We start from the raw sequence: 24602 nt of genomic DNA on the forward strand, positions 1-24602 counted from the left end.
GCAGTTCTGACCTATAATCATACTATCCACTGGATTATGACATTAAGGTATTCACATTTCTACCACAGACCCAAACCCACAACAACTTAGAAGCTGGATGTTTAATACATATTTCTGATGAGCAGTGAATTTCTTCAACTGGTGGATAATTTTTTCATCTTTCTTGAGACTCACTCACATGCACACAAGATAGGCATGCAGAACACACACAATGCAAAAATACTGATGGTGATTTAAAGTTGTCCAACAGTACTTAAACATACATTCAGCTGGCAAGTTCTACACATTATGGTTGCGAACTTTAAGTGGGTGAAATTACTACCTTGGACACGAAATACAACATTGATTCTGTCTGACACAACAGATTTATAGGTTCCCAAAGGTGTACAACAGCAACTGTTTACGAATGTTATAACTGACTTCAGTTTGAAAATTCTGGTGCATTCACATCACGACCTGTAAAATGATAGTCAGCAATGGTAAACATATGTGATGAAATAGCAACAACTTATGAGAGCAATAGTCTGTCCATTTTTAGTTGTGACATTTCAGCATGAAAAGGTGTCTCCTCTCTTAGATCACAGCAAATTAAAACACAAAAAATGCTCACCAGACAGCAGCATACCTTGTGTTTAACGTTGTCCAGAAGTCAGGAATGCTAACTTTGCATTCCAACAAATACTTGACTACTTAATTGAAGAGCATTTAAGACATGTCCACCATAAGCAGTCTCTCCATAGTGATCCTTAAAGTTACGTGGAGGAGGTGAGTATTTGTTGTCCTGTTGCTCCATAGCAAGTCTAATAGAAAAAAGGACTGACTAGCAGTGATAAGATATTCTCTACAATGAGTTTTATGCAGACTTACTATCCATCAAGAATATATTGGAGAAAGACAGCACCAAAGTCTTAAACAACACCCCTCAGAAACCACACCTCACACCTCCCATTTCTGATCAGTTGTAAGATGGGTCTGTCTACCTATCCAATGTTGCTGGTCAGCAAGCAAACAATTTCAGATGAAAATAACATATCATAAATTCATAGCAGATACTTTCTTGTGGGGTCACTTTACTATGGCTTGTAGCTTAGCAGAGGTGATGTGAATTTCTGTAGTTTCCAATAACACAATAAGGCCACAATAATTCCTCATGATCCTGCACATAAATTATAAGTGTTTTACATTATGCATAGCACATCTAAGATTTCCAGTGGATTTCTATCCACAACTCACCCGTAGCATCCAGGCTTACTACACATAAAGAACAAAGTGTCCACTATGAATCTATAGCATATTATTCACATCCAGCATTCCAACATAGTAAACCACAGAGCAGGGTAACACTGTTTCTATGACATCACCCTGCGTGTTTTTAAGTTTAGAATCCATGACATATTTGATGACATCAGAACCAAGGACTGCTCTCCTAGAGATGAGAGCTGCAGTCCAAAATAGTTGTTCCAGTTCCTGATGTAATGTGAAATAATCACACAAATGTACACAGAGAAATTCCTCAGTGCTTTATGAGTATACAATGTGTGATAAAGAAACAATATAGCTCACTCTCCCATTCCTTTCATCATTTGGCAGCCTCCAACTTCAATAGGGAATGCAATTTGATTTTTCAATTTTGAGTTGTAAATCATGGAATGTAAAGTGTAAAAATGTTCTCCAGCAGTCTGCTTCAGGCAAAATATATTCATAGTCAATATATTCACTTTTCTAAGGTGGCCATTTGTAGCTTACCAGAAGCAGCATGAGAGTCTCATACATACGTGCTGCATGTAGCTCTAAACACAATAATGCAACCTTTTTTGTTGGTGAAACTCTTACCTCATTGCATACTAGATGAAAGGAGAAAAGTGCAAAGGTTTGTGATTTGAGAAGTCTTGCAGATCAAATGTATGTCTCTTGGTAATGCCGGAATGAGCAACAGTGCATGTTGTCAGAAGGCAAGGTCATCCCATAACAACCCCCGTGGACCCGGGGATTAGAACAGGCCTGAGGTACTCTTGCCTGTTGTAAGAGGTGACTAAAAGGAGTCTCTCACATTATGGCCTTTATGTGATGATCCCCTGTAGAGTCCAACACCCATTTTTCAAAATTGTGGAGAGGCGCCTTACACGGTACATTGTGTTCATCGTGCATTGAGATCTTTAGCCCACTTTCTTGTCGTAGAATTGCAGTCCCACCCATTCTCCATCTCTTGGGTGAGGGCACCTTCCTGGGTGCGTTTTCCACCATGCACTATGCAGTGTCATTTTCTGCGCCGACGAGGACCATGGAATTCTTTGCACCTGATATCCAGCATGGTAGCCAGTAAGTTGTGGTGGGGCCACCATGTACTCTGATCCCTTTGTAGACAGGAGTCTACAACCAACACTCTGCTGATGCCTGCACCTAGACTCCCCACATATTCCAAGGTGTAGATGCCCATCACTCTGGGCCATCAGGACTCACAGCAATGGCCATCCTGCCAGGTGGTCTTTGCTGCAGCTGTGTGGACACCGCAAGGAAGGTCCCTGGTCTGAGTGGGTGGCGTCAGAGTAGATGATGCAGAATGAAGCGTACCACATCATCACTTGTTGGTGATCAAATGCCAGGAGTCTCTAAGCTTTCAAAGTCTCAGTACAATGCAAGGAAGTATGATCCTAAATCGTTTCCCTCCATGGCCACACCATGGGACGAACACCAGGCTAAGGATGGCAGTGAACCTTATTTGCCACACTATCTCATAGGTACAAGAGCTGATGGGAACACCTTTGTCTCAATGAAGCCTAAGTTTTTTGTACAGCAATTATAATAGCACAAGTTTGAGGAGATGGAGGGCTTGTCCAAAATGCTGTCATGGGCAGTCTTGATATAAACGGCATCCTCTGTCCAGTCATGGGCATTACTCACTTGTGACAAGCTCAGGCTGGTAGATGTTTCCATTACCATCATGCCTCATAAGAGCTTAAATATGGTCCACAGTATTATATTCCCCAGGGACCTTCTTTTGCAGTCTCACGATGAGCTGCACGCCAACTTTGAGCGGTGAGGAGTTCATTTCGTCTGGTGCATGCATCAGAGTCCAAGGGATAATCAGGTTGCCACCAGAGTCAAAGTGATAGTCTACATCTATGATGTCAAACCATATATCCCTCACCCGATGTGGTGCTGTAAGTGCTGTAAGTTGGGCCATATGTCTTCCAGCTGTACTTCCAGCATCACATGCTGAGATTGTGGATGTCCATCCCATCCCAATGCTCCATGTTTCTGCAGAGAGCATCATTCCCCTTGCTCACCATACTGCAGGATTTTACAGTGAGGAAGGGAAATCATACAATACAATACAAGACTCTGGACTGACTGACCTACACTGAGCCCAAGAGGAAATTTGAGTGCCTATGACCACCTCTTATGTCACCTCTGTAAGAACAGTTGTAACCCCATCAGTTCCACGAGTTCCATTCGGCTCTCAGAACTGGAAGACTACACCTGCCCCTTGACGGGGGGTGGGCACATCCCTCCCACATCACCTACTTCAGGACCAACACCCCCCCCCCCCCACCCCACCCCACAAGCATTGGTGACATCCGTCCCAACTTCTAAGCCAGAGAAGTGTAAGCGTTCTTTGGCATCTCGTGCTAGGAAGGGGTCCCTTGGGTTATTCCATTCCCAGATTTCTGCTAGTGGGAAAGATGACACCTGCCAGTGGCTGAAGAGCTCAAAAGCATCTGGTCATAGGGCTTCACGCCCATCCTCAGTCCCAGAGACTGAGTCAGTGAAGTTCTCCCAGCCAGGGAAACCCAAGGAGCAGAGAAAGAAATTTAATAAGAAGACCCCTAAAACCAAGGAAATTGTGGTGGCACCCACACCACCACCACTACTTACAAGCTCTGCATCTGAGGAGGAGGTGAAGATTCTGCCATCAAAATGGATATAGACTGCTCAGGCAATAAGTTGGTGGCAGTAGGTGACTCTGAGGCATAAACTGCCTCGTTGAATGTACCATGCCTTCCCAGTCTCAAGATGACATCTTCCTTCAGTGGAATTGTGGTGGTTTTTTCCACCGCCTGGCTGAGCTACGGCAACTGTTAATCTTTGTGAGGTGCCGGGGTGTAGAAGAGTTTGTACCTCTTTAATTCAGACGAATTTTGCATGAGAACAAGACATGCACTCGACCCCCTACTTATCTACCAGCGTGTTTGGAGATTCCCGACTCACCTCCCTGACCAAGATCCTCTTTTCTTCCCCTTTTACTCTGTTTTAACCCCCTTTTTTTTTTAAAAAAAAAGGATGGGTTAGTCCCCTTTTCCCATACGTACTTCTACATTCTAGCGGTTGCACCTTTTAAGTCGCAGGTGGTCTTATCTCTGCTGCTTCAGCAAAGCGTTGGGTTCATTCTCTTGCTGACTTCCCTCATTTTGCTTTTACCAATGACAACATGACTGCCCTTTTACATTTTTACCCTTTTCCCTTTTATTGTTCTGACTTTACTGAGATGTCACACTAGCGGAATGGACCACATTTGAAATGAGGGACTGATGATCTTGCTGTTTGGTCCCTTAAACTCCAAACAACCAACCAACCAACTTATCTACCAGCTATTTAATTATGTGCACAACAGTAACGGAAGGAAATGATGGTGGACCCTGCTAGTTGGTAAATTAAGGAGTACACACTCACAATAATTTAATAACAATCGTAATCTACTCAAAAAAGAAAACTTTATCATAATAAAAAACAGGAAATGGGATTCTGCCTATATCTACAAAATGATATGTGGATTAAATGTTACAATGAGATTTATTATACATCAGAACATAAATGCACATGATTGTCAACACACACAGTAGGTTAAAGGATAGGATATACTGAAATGTTATGAGAATAAGAGTTGGCTTGAGAACCAGGGGCTCCTACTCTCTGTGATGCAATAGATTGACGATAATGACTGGAGGTCCTAATGAATCAAATATTAATCTCCTGACTATGTAGCAGTATCACAATTAGTAGTGAGAGCTCAAATGGGATCACATGGAGAAACAAGTGAGGTGGATTTGTAGCAAAGTGTGTGTGTGTGTGTGTGTGTGTGTGTGTGTGTGTGTGTGTGTGTGTGTGTGTGTGTGTGTGTGGGCGGGCGCACGCGCGCGTGCTGCTGAGGGATTCAGTATAAAATTGATAAGGTCCTACAATGCCGGAGCCGCAAAATACTATACCATTACTGAAATCTGCAGCATGTCATTGGTAGGCACTGTCCTGATGATGTAGGTGCCGACTTCTACTGTACAGCAACTCTGCGTCACCCTTCGGCCTCAAAGACTTTCTCAGAATTCTAAGTTGTTCTGAAAAGTGACCAAGTCACAAGACTGTCCGACTCCGAAGATCAGATCCCAAAACCCCTGCCCGTGCAACGCAAGAGCGAAGCCAACACTGCTCTACTCCCTACTCTCCTCAAAAACTGCAAATCAGCATTCAGTTCTGATTCCAAAATTCCCCCACACTGTTTCAGAACATCATTCACACCAATAGCGACTGTCCCTTCCAATTTCGAGCAGGGCTTTGACATCAAATAGCCTCAGTTTAAGTTGACCAATCATGCCTCTGCTATTCAGCTGAGGGCACTGAAGTTGCCGTTTGACTGGCTACGAAAACAACCTAGACCACCGGCCATCCGGTGCTAGACAGTCGCACCCAGCAGGGCACGGTCCACAAGTATTCTCAGAATCAAGAGGACAGTGCAATCAGTCGGTGCCACAAATGTTCATTCTGGATGCATCAGAATGGTAAACATACAAACTGTGGTGACACTCAGATGTCACGCAGGTCGTTCCATCCTGTATACAATAGCCGTGACTCGAATGAAATCAGTCATTCCACCAGGCATTTAAGCCTATTGTATGAACCCCTCAGAATTCAGGGAAGTGCAGCTCCCAACTGGAAATGCTGTGTGCCACGTCCTATGATGCTTGCCTCACTAAGGCCACCCAGGGAACTAACTCAGCATGTTTAGGAATCAAGTGAAAAATATTTGTTGAGATCTCAGTACAAATACTCTCATTACAATAACCTTATTTGGTCTGTTACTACCATGCAATCACACATAGAATATTAATAAAATTGATGAAGATGAGAAAAGACATTCGAAAGAAGGCATGGAACCTCTGCTTTGTGCATTGCCCTCCAGGAAACCTGGTTCCCGGCAATGCAGACCCCAACCCTTTGCAGCTACAGTGGATATTACAAGAACTGTATCGAATATAATAGTGTGTCAGGTGGAGTGTGTGTTTATGTCCCGAACTTGGTATCTAGTGAGCCTGTGTCCCTTCAAACTCAAGTTGAAGCTGTGGCTGTTAGGATACGGAAAACACAGGAAATAACTGTCTGCAACATATATCTGCCTCCAGATAGTGTGGTACCCCTGAACATATTGGCTGCACTGATTGATCAACTCCCTAAACTTTTCCTATTTCAGGGACATTTTAACGCGCACAACCCCTTGTGGGGTTTGCAGTCCTAGCCTTCTCTCATCTATCCACTGTAGAGCACATGACTACCTGTGTGGTAGTTACCACTTCCCCATTTTCCTGTCACTCCTCCGGTGTCATGCGCACAGATGCCTACCCAGATGGGCTTTAAACAAGACAGACTGGATAGCCTTCACCTTTGCTGTCACAGCTGAATCTCCCCCACATGGTGCCATCGAGGTTGTGATTCAGCAGGTCACTACAACGATAATTTCTGCAACAGAAAACACAATCACTCACTCTCTAGGATGCCTCCAGCGAAATACAGTCCCTTGGTGGTGGCCAGAAGTCACTCAAGCAATTAAGTGTCGGCAAACTCTACAGCGACATAAGTGGCACACTTCCCAAGAGCACCTAATATCCTTTAAGCAGCTCCATGTCAGTGTTTGCCTGCTTATATAACGATGGAAACAGGGTGTTTTGAGAGGTACGTGTCGATAATTGGGTGCCATACATCACCTTCCCAACTCTGGATGAAGGTCACATGTCTTTCTGGGCGCCAGACCCCAACAGGTGTCCTTGGTGTTAACTTTAATGGCGTGCTCTCTACCAATGCAGGTACAATTGCTGAGTGCTTTGCTGAGCACTATGCTCGAGCCTCTGCGTTGGAGTACTATCCCCCAGCAATTCGCACCCTCAAACGGTGGATGGAAAGGAAAGTCCTCTGGTTCACTACACGCCACAGTGAACCCTATCACACCCCATTTACAGAGTGGGAGCTCCTCCATACACTTTTGCACATTGCCCCAACACAGCTCCTGGGCCCCATTGGCTCCACACTCTGATGAGTAAACATCTCTCACCTGATTACAAGCAACACTTCCTCACCATCTTCAATCGGACCTGGTGCGGTGCCGTCTTTCCATTGCAATGGCGGGATTTCACCATCAGTCCGGTGCTCAAACTCGGTCAAAACTCACTTAATGCAGATAGCTACTGGCCCATCAGCCTCACCAACATTCTTTGTAAGCTGCTGGAACATAAGGTGTGTCGGCAGTTAGGTTGGGTTGTGGAGTCACGTGGACGACTGGCTCCATGTCAGGGCAGCTTCCACCAGGGTTGCTCTACCACTGATAAACTTGGGTCCCTTGAGTCTGCATTTAAATGGCATTTCCCAGATGCCAACATATGGTTGCAGTCTTTAAAGACTTGCATAAAGCATATGACATGATCTGGCAACATCATATCCTTGCCACATTGTGTGAGTGGGGTCTCCAGAGCCTGCTCCTGATTTTTATCCTGTTGCTCCATACTTTCCATGTACAAGTTGGTGCCTCCCGTAGTTCCTCCCATATTCAGGAGAATGGCATTCTGCAGGGTTCCATATTGTGTGTGTCTCTATTTTTAGTAGCCACCAATGGCCTAGCAGCAACTGTAGGGCCGTTGGTCTCCCTTTCTCTATGACTTCAGCATTTTCTATTGCTCCTCCAGTACAGATGTTGCTGAGTGTTGCCTACAGGGAGCCATTCACAAGTATCAGTTATGGACTCTAGCCCACAGCTTCTAGTTTCCAGCCCTATCACGTGCCATGCACTTCTGTCAGCGTCGTACCCTTCATGCGGAGTCTGAACTTCATCTTAATTATGATCCACTCACTGTAGTAGAAATGTATCAATTTCTAGGGCAGGTTTTCGAAGACCAATTGACTTGGCTACCTCACCTTCATAAATTTAAGTGGGGGTGCTGACAGCACCTCAATGCCTTCTGCTGCCTGAGCAACACCAATTGGGGTGCAGATCGTTCTACGCTGCTGCAGCTGTACAGAGCCCTTGTTCAATCCCACCTTGACTATGGCAGTCTGGTTTACGGTTTGGCGGCACCCTGAACCCAGTGCAGCACTGTGGCATTCGCCTGGCCACAGTAGCTTTTAGAATGAGTCTGGTGACCAGTGTCCTGGTGGAGGCCAGAGTCTCTCCAATGCGGATCTGATGTGCACAACTGCTTGCCAGTTATGTTGCACACATTCGTAGTCATCCTGAGGATCTGAATTACCGTCTCCTTTTCCCACCGGCAGCAGTCCATCTCCCACATTGGCAGCCCAGGTCGGGGCTATTGATTGCAATTTGGTGCAGTCCCTTCTGTCCGAACTGGAGCCCTTCCCTTTATCGCCTCCTCTTGCAGTCAGTTCACGTAGGCCTCCATGGTGTACACCTCAGCCACGGCTTCATCTTGACCTTTCATGTGGCCCTAAGAACTCCGTTAACCCTGCGGTTCTCCACTGTCACTCCCTCTCAATTCTTCACATGTTCCGGGGTACTGAAGCAGTTAACACTGATGGCTCGATGGCTGATGGTCACATTGGCTTTTCCTATATTCACAGCAGCCATATTGAACAGCATTCCTTACCTGATGGCTACAGTGTATTCACTGCTGATCTGGTGGCCATTTCTTGTGCACTACAGTATCTCCGTTCATGCCTTGGGAAGTCTTTTCTGTTATGTACTGACTCCTTGAGCAGCCTGAAAACTATTGATCAGTGCTACCCTCGCCATCCTTTGGTAGCATCCATCCAGGATGGGAACCTGTTTGGGGTGTTATTGGGAATATTCTGCATTGTCTGTTGCTGACGCAAGAACAGTCTCACCATTGTTTTTCCCTCCCTTTTCCTTTCTTTGTTTCCCTTCTCCTCTCATTCCTCTGCTTCGGCATTTGAGGTTCCTCTTTTTCTTCTTCCTGATGGCCAGCCCACCCATATGATGCATAAGTCCCAGTCCCGGGTCAACAGGTAGGGTTCACACATACCCCCTGGTACGGGCCAGGCCCACCGAGGCATAATACACTTAAAGTATTATTAAGTGCATTTTGAAAGCACTTTTGAATAACACATACATTTTTAGATTAATTGGTGTACTGATATGCAAAAAAATCTTGTCAGTGTAGTGGCAAAATTTAAGAGTAAGTTGACAGATTATCTTCTGGAAAACTTGACGGGAATATTAGATCATATAATGCTACCCTACTTAATAAGCACTTAGTCACATGCTGAGAATAGGCTTGAACAGTTTTAACAACTCAAAAGAATAGAATGAAAAGGATCAGTTCTGCAGGCCAGGGCCAGCCATGGCATGTCAAACTTCAAGTGGCAGGCCAAGCCTTTCCTACCACTCAGCTTTGCTTGGTCCTTCCCAGAAGTACACGGAACAGCACTACATTTCATTTATGATTGTGTTGCAGCATTTTCCAGTTGGCACATCTCCTCAGTGTGACAGTATCATGCTGTCAGCGGTGTTTAATCTGTGCTACTTTTTTGTGGCATGAAGAACATTTTATTGGTATAGTGGCTGTTTGTACAAAAGAGGCCATCTAGTGATCTATTATCAGAATTCCTTAAAATGAATGGTAGTGACATAAGAGAGGAATGAGAATTCTCAATTTGCATAAGTGACAGGTAGAACATGTTTACTGTGAAATGACATTGGAATACCATGCATTAGAATTCAATGAAAGAGCAAAAAATTACAAAGATTGACAGACAGGGTTCATTATTTTGTGCATCAAAATGCACTTCGTGCTACATTTGCAGGCCTGGAACATGTGAAGTAATTGGTCATTTGAATAGTAAAATCTATGAATTCACATCTATTATTACATTGACAGCTGAAATAGTTTACAGTCATATGTTACTGCAAAGTATGTAGGTTAAGTCAAGGGGCATGCCTGGAATGATTTTTCAATTTAAAACTCGCTGCTGTTGAATTTGACAGGCATCTCTCTGTCAAGATCTTTGTTACATGCAACAGTTGTAAAGCGCATGCTGGATGCTGGTCAAGTGTCACTGTCAAAGTGTAAACTAATATTGTTCATGTGAAAGTGTTCTGGACATCAAAATGGAGGCAGACAGATAGGAAAAAAGCCGCCTATACTGTCACAGTAAGTAAAAACTAAATTTACATCCATATCGACAGATAAGCTATAGTCATGGCGATACATTAAAGTGTGACCCATCTTTCTGCCATAGAACCAGCACCCAGCATTATGCTACTACCAGTAATGATGTAACTTCCCAGATCCTCCTGAAATCATCTGAAGATGAACCTGAAAGGGTTCAAAAACCGGTTAATGTAATAAAGCATTATTATTGAAAAAAGTGACTGGTTGCAGTTGGGTATAACTTATTTACAGTTAACATATTGTTCAGTCCAGTGCAAATGCTGTTGCTTCTTATGTGTAGTGAGTGGTATGCCTTGCTTACTTACAAAATCATTTGATGCCTTCTACATACATTACTCTCCACAGTCTATTAAGCACAGAACATTTAACGGTATCATTTAAGCACCTTTTTCTGACTGCAAACTTCTTTAGTGTGTCAACTGACCTCTTGCTGCAATCAGTCTAGAAAGTGAGGCCTCAGTATAATTTAACCAAGTTAGTAAACCCACCAGCTACCACGCATTCTCACAGCAGCAACAAACACCCCACTTCAAATATGCAATTGCCTGCATTGTCAGAGGATGTTCGTGGACTTACTGACACTGATTTGGATGTGGCAGTTGCAGTGCAACAGTTTTGCTGGTGGTAAATGTTGTCAACAGCAAATAATTCACAGCAAACATCTTTACAAAATATTATTTTTGTCATTGATAGCTGAAGTCTGTGTTGTTGTTGTTGTTTTTGTTGTTGTTCTTGTGATCTTCAGTCCATGCTACTCTATCCTGTGGAAGCTTCTTTATCTCACAGTACCTACTGCAACCTACATCCTTCTGAATCTGTTTAGTGTATTCATCTCTTGATATTCCTCTATGATTTTTACCCTCCACACTGCCCTCCAATACTAAATTGGAGAGCCCTTGATGCCTCAGAATATGTCCTACCAGGTGATCCCATCTCCTAGTGAAGTTGTGCCACAAATTTCTCTTCTCCCCACTTCTATTCAATACATCCTCATTAGTTATGTGATCTACCCATCTAATCTTCAACACGCTTCTGTAGCACCATATTTTGAAAGCTTCTATTCTCTTTTTGTCCAAACAATTTATCGTCCATGTTTCACTTCCATACATGGCTACAATCCATACAAATACTTTCAGAAATGACTTTCTGACACTGAAATCTATACTTGATGTTAACAAATTTCTCTTCTTCAGAAACGCTTTCCTTGCCATTGCCAGTTGACATTTATATCCTCTCTACTTCGACCATCATCAGTTATTTTACTCCACAAATAGCAAAACTCATTTACCACTGTAAGCCTCTCGTTTCCTAATCTAATTACCTGAGCATCACCCAATTTAATTAGACTACATTCCGTTATCCTTGTTTTGCTTATGTTGTTGTTCAGCTTATATCCTCCTTTCAAGACACTGTCAATTCCGTTCAACTGCTCTTCCAAGTCCTTTGCTGTCTCTGACAGAATTACAATGTCATCGGCGAACCTCAAAGTTCTTATTTCTTCTTCATGGATTTTAATACCTACTCCAAATTTTTCTTTCGTTTCCTTTACTGCTTACTCAGTATACAGATTGAATAGCATTGGGGAGAGGCTACAACCCTGTCTCACGCCCTTCCCATCCACTTGCTTCCCTTTCATGCCCATCGATTCTTATAACTGCCATCTGGTTTCTGTACAAATTGTAAATAGCCTTTTGCTCCCTGTATTTGACCCCTGCCACCTTCAGAATTTGAAAGAGAGTATTCCAGTCAACATTGTCAAAAGCCTTCTTTAATTCTACAAAAGCTAGAAATGTAGGTTTGCTTTTCCTTAATCTGTTTTCTAAGATAAGTTGTTGGGTCATTACTGCCTAACGTGTTCCAACATTTCTACAAAATCCAAACTGATCTTCCCCGAGGTCGGCTTCTACCAGTTTTCCCATTTGTCTGTAAAGAATCTGGGTTAGTATTTTGCAGCTGTGGCTTATTAAACAGATAGTTCAGTAATTTTCACATCTGTCAACACCTGCTTTCCTTGGGATTGGAATTACTGTATTCTTCTTGAAGTCTGAGGGTATTTCGCCTGTCTCATACATTTTGCTCACCTGGTGGTAGACCGGGTGTTTGTGTTGTCCTCATCATTTCATCATCATTCATGCAAGTGGCAGGATTGGACTGAGAAAAGATTAGGAACTTGTACAGGCCCTGATAACTGTGCTGCTGAGTGCCCCACAATCCATACATCACCAGATGGTACAGTTTTGTCAGGGCTGGCTCTCCCAAGGCTATTAGTAGTTCTAATGAAATGTTGTCTAGTCCCGGGCCTTGTTTTGGCTTAGGTCTTTGAGTGCTCTGTCTAACTCTTCACGCAGTATCATATCTCCCATTTCATCTTCATCTACATCCTCTCCCATTTCCATAATATTGTCCTCAGGAACATCGCCCTTGTATAGACCCTCTATATATTTCATCCACTTTTCTGCTTTACCTTCTTTGCTTAGAACTGGGTTTCCCTCTGAGCTCTTGATATTCATGCAAATGGGTCTCTTATCTCCAAACCGAGCGAGTTGGCGCAGTGGTTAGCACACTGGACTCACATTCAGGAGGACGACGGTTCAATCCCGTCTCGGGCCATCCTGATTTAGGTTTTCTGTGATTTCCCTAAATCGCTTCAGACAAATGTCGGGATGGTTCCTTTGAAAGGGCACGGTCGATTTCCTTCCCTAACCCGAGATTGCGCTCCGTCTCTAATGACCTCGTTGTCGACGGGACGTTAAACACTAACCACCACCACCTTCTTATCTCCAAAGACTCTTTCCTTTAGACAGTATCTATGTTACCCCTAGTGATACACACCTCTACATCTTTACATTTGTCCTCTAACTATCCCTCCTTAGCCATTTTGCACTTCCTGTCGATCTCAATTTTGAGATGTTTGTATTCCTTTTTGCTTGCTTTATTTACTGCATTTTTGTATTTTCTCCTTTCATCAATTAAATTCAATATTTCTTCTGTTATCCAAGGATTTCTATTAGCACTTGTCTTTTTACCTACTTGATCCTCTGCTGCCTTCACTATTTCATGTCTCAAAGCTACCCATTTTTCTTCTATTGTATTTCTTTCCCTCATTCCTGGTAATCGTTTCCTAATGCTCTCCCTGAAGCTCTCTACAACCTCTGGTTCTTTCAGTTTATCCAGGTCCTATCTCCTTAAATTTCCACCTCTTTGCAGTTTCTTCAGTTTTAATCTACAGTTCATGACCAATAGATTGCGGTCGGAGTCCACATCTGCCCCTGGAAGTGTCTTACAATTTAAAACCTGGTTCCTAAATCTCTGTCTTGCCATCATATAATCTATCTGACACCTTCCAGTACCTCCAGGCTTCTTCCATGTATACAACCTTCTATGATTAAGTTGTGCACTGTGAAAAATTCTACCAGGCAGCTTCCTCTTTCATTCCTTACCTCCATTCCATATTCACTTACTAAGTTTCCTTCTCTTCCTTTTCCTACTATCGAATTCCAGTCACCCATGACTATTAAATTTTTGTCTCTCTTCACTATCTGAATAATTTCTTTTATCTCATAAACATTTCATGAATCTCTTCATCATCTGCGGAGCTAATTGGCATATAAACTTGTACTACTGTGGTAGGTGCGGGCTTCATATCTATGTTTTTGAAATTTGCTAGGTGTAAGTCAGTTTGTTCAAAATAATAAATGCTGATCAGAGCTTATCTTCATTTCATTGTATCACTGCAGTCATTTCCTTTAAGTTTCTTCAGTGAAAATGGATCAGAAAACATAGCGCTTCTGAAAGGACATGAAAAGTCAGGCACAGTTTCAGGTGTAAAATTACGTCACAGAGTGCTGCTAAAGATCTTACATCTTACTGGTCCTTCCACATGATTTATCATGGATCTTGTGTACTTTTACTAACAATTGATGTATAGTTGTGTATAGCAAATTCACCAATTACAATTAAAGAAGTTGTTGATAATTACAAAAAACATTATCATTCAGTTCTACAATTGAAACATGTGAAATAAGGTGCAAAGGCAATTACTGAGCTCATGTTTTCATTGAAAATAAAGGGAATGATATGATTAAACAAAGCTAATTACATTTTTGTTAATTACACTGAAACTGCATTATCCCCAATATTCCTATCGTGTTTGCCGTTTCAAATATGAGTACATTATGTTTTAAACATTCCAGTATGGAATAATGACAGTGTTATGATAAGGATACATTGGTACTCACCGTATAGTGGAGACATTGAGCTGCAGAAAGAGGGAGGGAGAAAACTGAAGTCTTTAGTGCCATATCCTCGGAGTCCTCCATAAATCAATTGGTGACTACAGGCAATAAAAGAATACCCATAACCACTCCATCATTCTGTTACAAAATGGTGGCATTAAATGAAAAATATATGTATGTCAGCATATGATGACAGTTTCAACCAACTCCTTATCACTAATCACAGGGACTCTTCCAGAAGGATGCTGGGCAGCAGAAATTTCACATCAAAACTCGCTAGTAAATCTGAAATACCCAGACTCAAAAATTTCAACTGTTGAATAAAATCCACAGTGTAGGAGATATAGTGTTCACAACTGCCAACATGTGGGCTTAGTGCCGATGTGAAATAGTTCACAGGGACATAAGTGGGTGCACCAAAATTACTAATAATCGGGTGTAGAGGAACCACTTCTTTATGCAACTTTGACACACCATACAACCTAGGCAGAACAGCAGCACTAGAATGAAGTTTCTTCTGTAAATCTTCAGATAATGAGCTCTTTTTCAAAACTGAAAGCATATTGCACAGTCCTTTCTCTGGGATCGCTAGACAGTCTTCTGTGAGCTAGGTTAGATTAGATTAGATTAGATTAATACTTGTTCCATAGATCATGAATACGACACTTCGTAATGATGTGGAACATGTCAGGTTAATAAAAGATGTCTGTACAAGATATTGCATTACACAAAATATTGCATGACACTAATGTTTAAGCTACTTTTTTCCCCTTAATTTATATCTATAAATTCAGCCAGTGAGTAGGAGTAGTTGTCATCTAGAAATTCTTTTAATTTATTTTTAAATGTTGATTGACTATCTTTCAGGCTTTTGATGCTGTTTGGTAGGTGACCAAAGACTTTTGTGGCAGCATAATTTACCCCTTTCTGTGCCAAAGTCAGATTTAACCCTGCATAGTGAAGATCATCCTTTCTCCTGGTGTTATAGCTATGCGAACTGCTATTACTTTTGAACTGGGTAGGATTATTAACAACAAATTTCATAAGTGAATATATATACTCTGTGGTTACTGTGAGGATCCCTAGATCCTTAAATAGATGTCTGCAGGATGACCGTGGGTGGGCTCCAGCAATTATTCTGATTACACATTTTTGAGCAATGAATACTTTTCTACTCAACGATGAATTACCCCAGATGCCATACGAAAGTAGTGAATGAAAGTAGGCATAGTAAGCTAATTTACTGAGATTCTTGTCACCAAAATTTGCAATACGTAGCTGAACTCGGATGTTTCAGCAGACCATTAATGTGTTGCTTCCAGTTTAACCTCTCATCAATGGCCACACCTAAAAATTTTGAAAATTCTACCTTAGCTACAGACTTCTGTTCAAAGTCCATATTTATTACTGGAGTTGTGCCATTTACTGTACGGAACTGTATATACTGTGTTTTATCAAAATTTAAAGAGAGTTTGTTTCCTGAGAACCACTTAATAATTTTGTGAAAGACATCATTTACAATTACATCACTTAGTTCTTGGTTTTTGGATGTTATTACTATACTTGTATCATCAGCAAAAAGAACTAACTTTGCATCTTCATCAATGTGGAATGGTAAGTCATTAATGTATATCAAGAACAGTAAAGGACCTAAGACCGAACCCTGTGGGACCCCGTGCTTGATAGCACCCCAGTTTGAGGAATCAGCTGTTGTTTTAACATTACACGAACCACTTATTTCAACTTTCTGCATTCTTCCAGTTAAGTATGAATTAAACCATTTGTGCACTGCCCCACTCAAACCATAATGATTTAGCTTATCGAAAAGAATTCCATGATTTACACAATCAAAGGCCTTTGAGAGATCACAAAAAATACCAATGGGTGATGTCCGGTTATACAGAGCATTCAATGGTAGTATCTCTGATAGCTTTAATCTGTGGGTGGATAAGACAGCAAATTTTTGTATGATTTAGATTCCATAGTACAGTAGTATTATAACCATAAATTGATAACACCACGAATACAACATTCCTCTTTCCTCTTAAAATAGACTGCCGTGAAGGAAACATAACAGCACAATTTTGTGTTGCAGCTTAGGTTAAAAATTATATGCATGTGGAGAAAGAATATATGGAAGAAACAATTTGTCTAATGGTTTAAATAACCTGATATCCAAGTTAAAACTCACTGTGAGAAGGAAAATGAAACCACACATTTTCTCCGCACAGCACTTTGTTTCTTACAGTCAGTTTTAACATAAAAATCTGGGCACTATTGTTTAAAAAGTCATATAGCCTATGTCCATCTCAGTGTTAGCAGAGTATCGTGTAAATAATTGAAGTAAAAGCATCAATAACTTTCTGACATTTTTGCTAACAATGTTTCCCCCTTTGCATCACATACAAGTTGTGTCCAAAAAGTCATGAAATATATATATATATATATATATGTAGTTATGGGTGAGATATGTGCAAAGCTTTAAAATTCTTCAAAGTAGTACCGTTAGCATCTACATATTTTTTCTAGCAATTCATCCTTGACTGGTAAGCCTCCTGGAAGGCCTCAACTTGAATCTCATTTAATAGTGTTGTCACAACCTTTTGAATGTCTTCAATGCTCTTAAAACAGCATCCTTTGAATGTGGTTTTAATCCTGGGGAACAGGAAGTAGTCCAGCAGAGAAAGGCCAGTTGTGTAGGGTGCCTGCAGCAGCACTGCCAAGTTGTGCTTGCTCAGGTACTTGCTGACGTGCAGACACATGTAGCTGGGCGCATTGTCATGATGCAGTAGCCAGGTAGTGGGATGTCTTTTTGCACTTGGAGGAACCTTTTTTTAAAATCTTTTCAGGACATTAACACAGTGAAGAACATTAACAGTCTGTCCTTGGGGTACAAACACTCTGTGCACCACACCCTTGCTGTCAATTTTCACCTTGGATTGTGCCATTCTGAACTTTGGCACTTTTTTTCAGGTTGCACGCGGAAGTGCATGTCTTGTTGCCAGTAATGGTGTTGTCCAAATAATCCAGTTCAGCGTCCACACATTCCAACAGTTCACTCATGATCAACACACTATTGGCCTTTTGTTCATCTGACAGAGTTTTTGGTACCAACTTGGTGTACACCTTTTTCATGTGCAACTCCTCAATAAAAATGCTGAACACGGAACTTTTTAGAATGTTCAGTGTGTCAGCTAAAAACTGAACATTCAATCAGGTGTCAGAATTCAACAATTCATAAACACAATTCACATTGTCTTTGTTTCTACTTGCTGATAATCTTCCAGAGCAAGGGCCATCATTTACCCCTTCCTGGCTATCCTTAAACTTCTTCACCCACCTTTTAACTTGCCCGTTACTCATTGCAGACTAGCTGTAGGCTTGCTTTAGTATTGTGTGCATCTTGGAAGGCTTTTTATTGAGCTTTGTGCAGAAATTCATTGCCCAACATTGTTAAACTGCATCAACCATCCACATGTTGTGATGAGGTCACGAAGCAGAGCTGCACTTATTCAGTGATGCTAATGCTACTGGTGCTCAGAGCAGACTGAGGTTTGGTGCACTATAATTCTTCTGCTGTCAATTCACACCACATAAGCACATTTTCACAATGAAGTAGTATCGGTATATATAGGAGATATACAGGAGATGGCCCCTACATGTCCTGTTACCTGTACTGTAACTGGTAAGTGCTATGAGAGTCTTTTGTGCACAATCATCATTCCAGCTCTTCAACAGCATGGATGTGTGATAAGATCACTTTTATGCAAGATGGCACTGCTCCACACACTGCACAGCAACTGGAGCTGCTGGTACAAACATATTTCAGAAATGCTAAAATTATTAGCCGTCATTCCTCTATAGCCTGATCTTTCAGATCACCTGATCTTAATCTGTGTGACTTCAGTTGTGGGGTTATATGAAAGATGTTGTGTTCAGTGCTCCAATTATGAATATATTTGAATTGAAGTCATGCATTGAGTAAAACATTCTGAATGTGATCCCTGAGACACTTTGATCTATTGCAGAACATTCTGTTTCTCAATTTCAACTTGGGGCAGATAGTGGTGGACAGTACTCTGAGTTTTGCACCAGTTTCATGACAGAAACTGATTTAATTTTGCTTTTTATGTGGCTTTTGGCCCCAGGACAATTAAAAACCAATGTCATTTCACTTTTTATGAGTTTTTTGCCTCTGGACAATTAAAAACTGATTTCTCCTACCCAGTGTGATACAACCTTGTCATTGTCAATGAGCTTAGCTAACTACCAGTGGCACAACTATGAATTGCCAAATTTGTGCAATCATTCCTAATGAAGGGCATGGATGGTGTAATGTGCAACTCAATCCATAGCCATAATAGTGTGATTGATCTGTCAGTTTTAGCAGTTCTCATTTATGTTAAGACACTTACAGCGCCACCTATTGGTAGAATTTTTGTTAATTTTTTCCCCCCTTATGATTTCCCACCTGCATCAATAATATGCTGTTCTAATTTAATGTCACTCTGAGCTGTGGTTGTGTTTGTACAGCATTTTGAAACTGGAACTATAATTATGGATTCTCTATAGTAGTATAGATTAGATTGTGGAATGATGACTGCGTTTTATTTGGAAGATTTATGTGGTTGATTATAATACTACTTCATGACTGTATGACCTGAGATTAATATTTATGCAATGAATATTTCCAAGTTCAGTTTCATCCAGATTCCCTTCTCATGTTCTTCTAAGTTCAACTGCTTTATACAATCAGCCTGTAGTGAATGAAATCCAAAACTAATTAAGTATTTGGTTCAAGCCGCCAGGAAACAATACAGTATTTTTGTTATTATTCTATAACATGTCCGGTGTGTTACTTACATATAAAAGACATTACAGTCCTAAGCAGTGAATGCAGGACACTGTCTACAATATTTGTTTTTTCTTTCTGTACCTATGGTAAAACATTAAAGTACATTTTTTTTCTTTTAGAATGAAGATAATATCCAGGCTAATCAGTACCGTAATCCTTACTGAGAAAAGACTACACTTTTTATCTTCTCAGTGAAGATTTATGTAGTTTCTGTTTTGTGTTGTAAGATCTCTAAATACGTGTCATCATAAGATTGTGCAGCACTTAGAATTCAAAGGCACACATGGGAATTTTGGACAGTAAATAATGCATTACTATTGGAGAAGGAGCAGGTAGCAAAAATCAATCACCAGACATGGTTTCACAGTGACAAAGTACAAATATGAATTTTCTTTATTCCTTTCTGTTTGCATTTTTAAGCAGGCACAGACAACATACTATGAAATGCCAATTGTCAACAGAAGGTAACAACTTCATTGAAATTTTGAAACAGAATAATTCTAAGATTGAAATTGAACCATGAATGCTGGAGACTATCATTTCATTAGCTTCAGTGCTATGGTGTAAAAATGATTCCTCTTCAGAAAAGTATACAAGAAAAATATGCAAAAAAGGTTAATTTTTATTTTGTACATCATATTTCATAAAGCTGCCTTGTAATGTAGCATCATAGACAAATGCATATATTTAATAGTACACTATTTTCTTTTAATATTTCAGGGCTCTTTATCGATTTATTAAATTTAGTAATCAGCTGAGGTTTATGTATTGGCGCAAACACACAATACCAAAAGTTTTCAGGGAAGTGGTCCGTAGAAATCCAAATAAAGTTGCCTTCTACTTTGAAAATAAGCAGTGGACTTTTTCTGAGGTAATTCAATGCAATTCTTTTCCTAAATTTAAGTTAATTAGGATCTTGCAAACACATAACCAACATGTTTCATTTCATGCCGTCTAGGTAGAAAAATATACAAATAAAATAGCAAATTATTTCAAAAAACAAGGCTACAAAAAGGGAGACTGCATTGCTGTAATGATGGATTCCAAACCAGAATTTGTTTTTGTTTGGCTTGGTCTTGCAAAAATTGGCGTCGTGGCAGCTCTTATAAACTCAAACCTCCGAAAGGCACCACTGACTCACTGCATTACAGCTGCCAATAGTTGTGCTATTATATTTGGCTCTGAAGTTTCAGAAGGTAATATATATTTTTATACATATATGTATATGGTTATTTACAGTATCAATGTTGAAATTTGAATGTAAACTATTTTTATGTGGTCACGTGTATTACAACAAAATTTATAATTAGTATTAAAAGCAGTCATCTTACCATAAGTTGTTCCCATATTTGCAAATCCCATGTTTACACAGTAAATAAAGTTAAACAGTAATAAAGTTAATCAGCAAATGTAGCAAATTGAGGACAGGCATGAAACACTTAGTCTCTAAAGATTGTAATATGATGAAGTGCTATTTTTCAGATCAGGCCGAGAATGTTTTGAACTAATTTGAAATTCTCTCCTCTGGTATTACTCATATACTGATGTTGCTTTAGAGTAAAAGCTACACATCAGAAAAGAATGGGTAGGTCACAGGAAACTGAATTTAGGTCCTCTATTGGTCAGCCATGTAAACCACTGGACTGGGGCATCAGTCGCATACACTGAATTTTTATAGTGTAGTTCTAACCCAATTTATCTAGAAAGTTAGTAAAGGCAAACCAACAACAGAGGTTTTAAATCAGCTATCAGTAAACTGGAAATTATTATGAGTGGTGAAAACATTGAAACTTCATCCTGTGTGTTCTCACTGCTAAAAAAACTTGTAACTTACCCCACATATATACATTTGGCACTAGTAAAACAAAGCAGCTGCATTAGTAGAAAACAACATGGCAGTTAAAACTTTCATTCATTCCTGCAGTAATTAATTAATTTTAATTAATTAATTCATCCATCAAGTTCTGTAGATCTCCCCCCCCCCCCCCCCCCCAAGAAGGAAGGATATGGAATTCGTCAAGATATACATTAACAAAAGACAAAGAAATAGCAAGTTATTTCAGAAACTTAACTTAATCTGTATGCTGTATTAACAATAAATTGTCACTCTACTGCTTCATGTTATTCATGTTATGCTATCCAAATTTAATGACATAAATTAGAAAGAAAGCTGCTATTTTGAAAAGGGAAAAAAAAAATAGCTGCTGCCTTCTCAGTTTTTCAATATGGCTGCTGTTTTTCTGCAGTTAATTTACTTACTAGTTTATAATAGTATTATTCAAAGAAATACTTTCCTATGTCTGTAAATACTGAGTCTTATTTCCATTAAACTACTACTTGTTGTTCAGTTTGCCCTGTAGCTAACACAACTTCTCAATTCCTGAATTTAGATATTGAGGTAATTTGTAGAAACAGATACTAATGAGGTATGTTTCCAATTTTATTTTGTTGGTGGAGACACTTTGACTCACATCAGCCAAGAACTCTGGAATAATTGTTTGCATTCCAGTGAGGATAGATTATGGTGTGAAAATGGACCACAGTTACATGATAGTTGTTATTCTCAGAAGTTATGTGAAACAAAAGTATTGATGAAGAAAGGTTTATACAGCAAAATAAGTCTTTTGCGACCCATTATAGCTATGTAATTGGCGAAGGAGGTCTAAAAACTGTGAATCTGGTGTAAATAATTGAAATAAAGTGAATGCAGTGAAACTGGAGAAGAAGAAACTGTGAATATTTGAGATGTTGTGCTGCGTAAGGTGGAGAAAGTTAGCGAGTTCATACTCCAAGCGTAGTCATGGTTTACTGTAATACTAGTATGTAATGACATAAGTTAATTGCAACAAAGAAGCTACTGCTTCATCTTAACTTAATTTTGCTATTGTGAAACTGTTTTCTATGCCCCACAATGTCTCCATATTAACTTCCAGAATTTTTAATATTATTCTTCATATTGTTAAATGAAAAATATCCTCCTCCAAATCCTCATGAAACCTCCTCGCTCCAAGCATGACATTCTGCAATATCCCCATCTTGTGCAATATCCATGTCTGCCCATATGCCACTCTTGCCAGCAGTCCCTTGCCCTAGTGGCCATGTCCCTGTGAGTGATTGAGGAGTGGGATATGTCCCGTGCATTCACTGATAACTTCTTGTCCCTGTCTTGTCAATGCCATAGCAGTATTCACATACCAGCTTTGTTGCAACCATTGCCCAACATATGTGGGTTAACAAAAAACTACACAATCATATGTCGGCCTCCACTATCCTGTGACAAGGAGCCAAAACAATTACTCATTAGTAGTGCAAGCTATTCAGATATTATTCCTAGTCCCCTTTCCACTCCACTACAGATTCTTTGCACCACGCAGCTGGCAAACGTACACTCACACATCCCACTCCTAGACTCGGACCTCTTGTAATCACTGCCCTCATCCAGCTTTTCTGTCTTCCCCACACCAATGTCTCTTCCCCTACCTGTCACTTGCCACTTATAACCTTCAACAAACTCTGACCAATCACCCCACTTACTGGCTTTCTACTTCCCTCAGTCTTTTATTTTTCTTTCCAATCATATCTGTAATTTTTCAATTTCAGTAATGTCCCAATACATTTACTCTTTCTCCATTCTAGATTCGATTCAATTCAACTCAGTTTATTAGCGTCCTTGTAGTACATCATCAAAATGACATAGGACTTGTCAGTAATCATTACAATTTAAAATACATGTACATGAAAATTTATAATTGAATTCACTTGTCACTTAGACATTAAAATTTTAATAGAACTATAAGAACATTAACATAAAAATATACAAGTAAGATAACAATGTACAAAAAAAAAGCTAGTGATTTTCACATCAAAGATTATTTCCATTCATACATTAGCACTGTTTCACACTTTCATAGAAACATCAAGTATTTAAATGTGAGCAATTACACATATTTATAATGTCAGGGAAATATTAACTGCGCTTTTATTGTCAATGATTCATAAACTCTTCAATACTGTAAAATCTATTGCTCAATAACATGTTTTTTTTAATTCTCTTTTAAATATGTGCAGTTTTGGTATGATTTTTAGTTCTTTGGGGAGAGCACTGTAGAGGATTTTGGGTTGAACCATGGACCTTGCCGTTGGTGCGGAGGCTTGTGCGCCTCAGCGATACAGATGGCCGTACCGTAGGTGCAACCACAACGGAGGGGTATCTGTTGAAAGGCCAGACAAACGTGTGGTTCCTGAAGAGGGGCAGCAGCCTTTTCAGTAGTTGCACGGGCAACAGTCTGGATGATTGACTGATCTGGCCTTGCAACATAAACCAAAACGGCCTTGCTGTGCTGGTACTGCGAACGGCTGAAAGCAAGGGGAAACCACAGCCGTAATTTTTCCCGAGGACATGCAGCTTTACTGTATGATTAAATGATGATGGCGTCCTCTTGGGTAAAATATTCCAGAGGTAAAATAGTCCCCCATTCGGATCTCCGGGAGGGGACTACTCAAGAGGATGCCGTTATCAGGAGAAAGAAAACTGGCATTCTACGAATCGGAGCGTGGAATGTCAGATCCCTTAATCGGGCAGGTAGGTTAGAAAATTTAAAAAGGGAAATGGATAGGTTAAAGTTAGATATAGTGGGAATTAGTGAAGTTCGGTGGTAGGAGGAACAAGACTTCTGGTTAGGTGACTACAGGGCTATAAACACAAAATCAAATAGGGGTAATGCAGGAGTAGGTTTAATAATGAATAGGAAAATAGGAATGCGGGTAAGCTACTACAAACAGCACAGAGAACGCATTATTGTGGCCAAGATAGACACGTAGCCCACCCCTACCACAGTAGTACAAGTTTATATGCAGACTAGCTCTGCAGATGACGAAGAAATTGAAGAAATGTATGATGAAATAAAAGAAATTATGCAGATAGTGAAGGGAGACAAAAATTTAATAGTCACGGGTGACTGGAATTCGTCAGTAGGAAAAGGGAGAGAAGGAAATGTAGTAGGTGAATATGGACTGGGGCAAAGAAACGAAAGAGAAAGCTGCCTGGTAGAATTTTGCACAGAGCATAACTTAACCATACCTAACACTTGGTTCAAGAATCATAAAAGA

At 40.4% G+C, this 24602-nt stretch overlaps 1 protein-coding gene across 1 annotated transcript in view; it reads left to right on the forward strand.

The window, feature by feature from the left end:
- LOC126279109 (long-chain fatty acid transport protein 1-like) overlaps positions 1–24602 on the forward strand; it is a 111142-nt gene that overhangs the window by 44960 nt on the left and 41580 nt on the right. The window contains exons 2-3 of the mRNA XM_049979590.1: positions 20214–20364; positions 20452–20689. Of these exons, the coding sequence (XP_049835547.1) occupies positions 20214–20364; positions 20452–20689 (389 nt within the window). The remainder of the gene's footprint in view (positions 1–20213; positions 20365–20451; positions 20690–24602) is intronic.

This window comes from Schistocerca gregaria, chromosome 6 (assembly GCF_023897955.1).
Source record: "Schistocerca gregaria isolate iqSchGreg1 chromosome 6, iqSchGreg1.2, whole genome shotgun sequence".
Classification (NCBI taxonomy): Eukaryota; Metazoa; Arthropoda; class Insecta; order Orthoptera; family Acrididae; genus Schistocerca; species Schistocerca gregaria.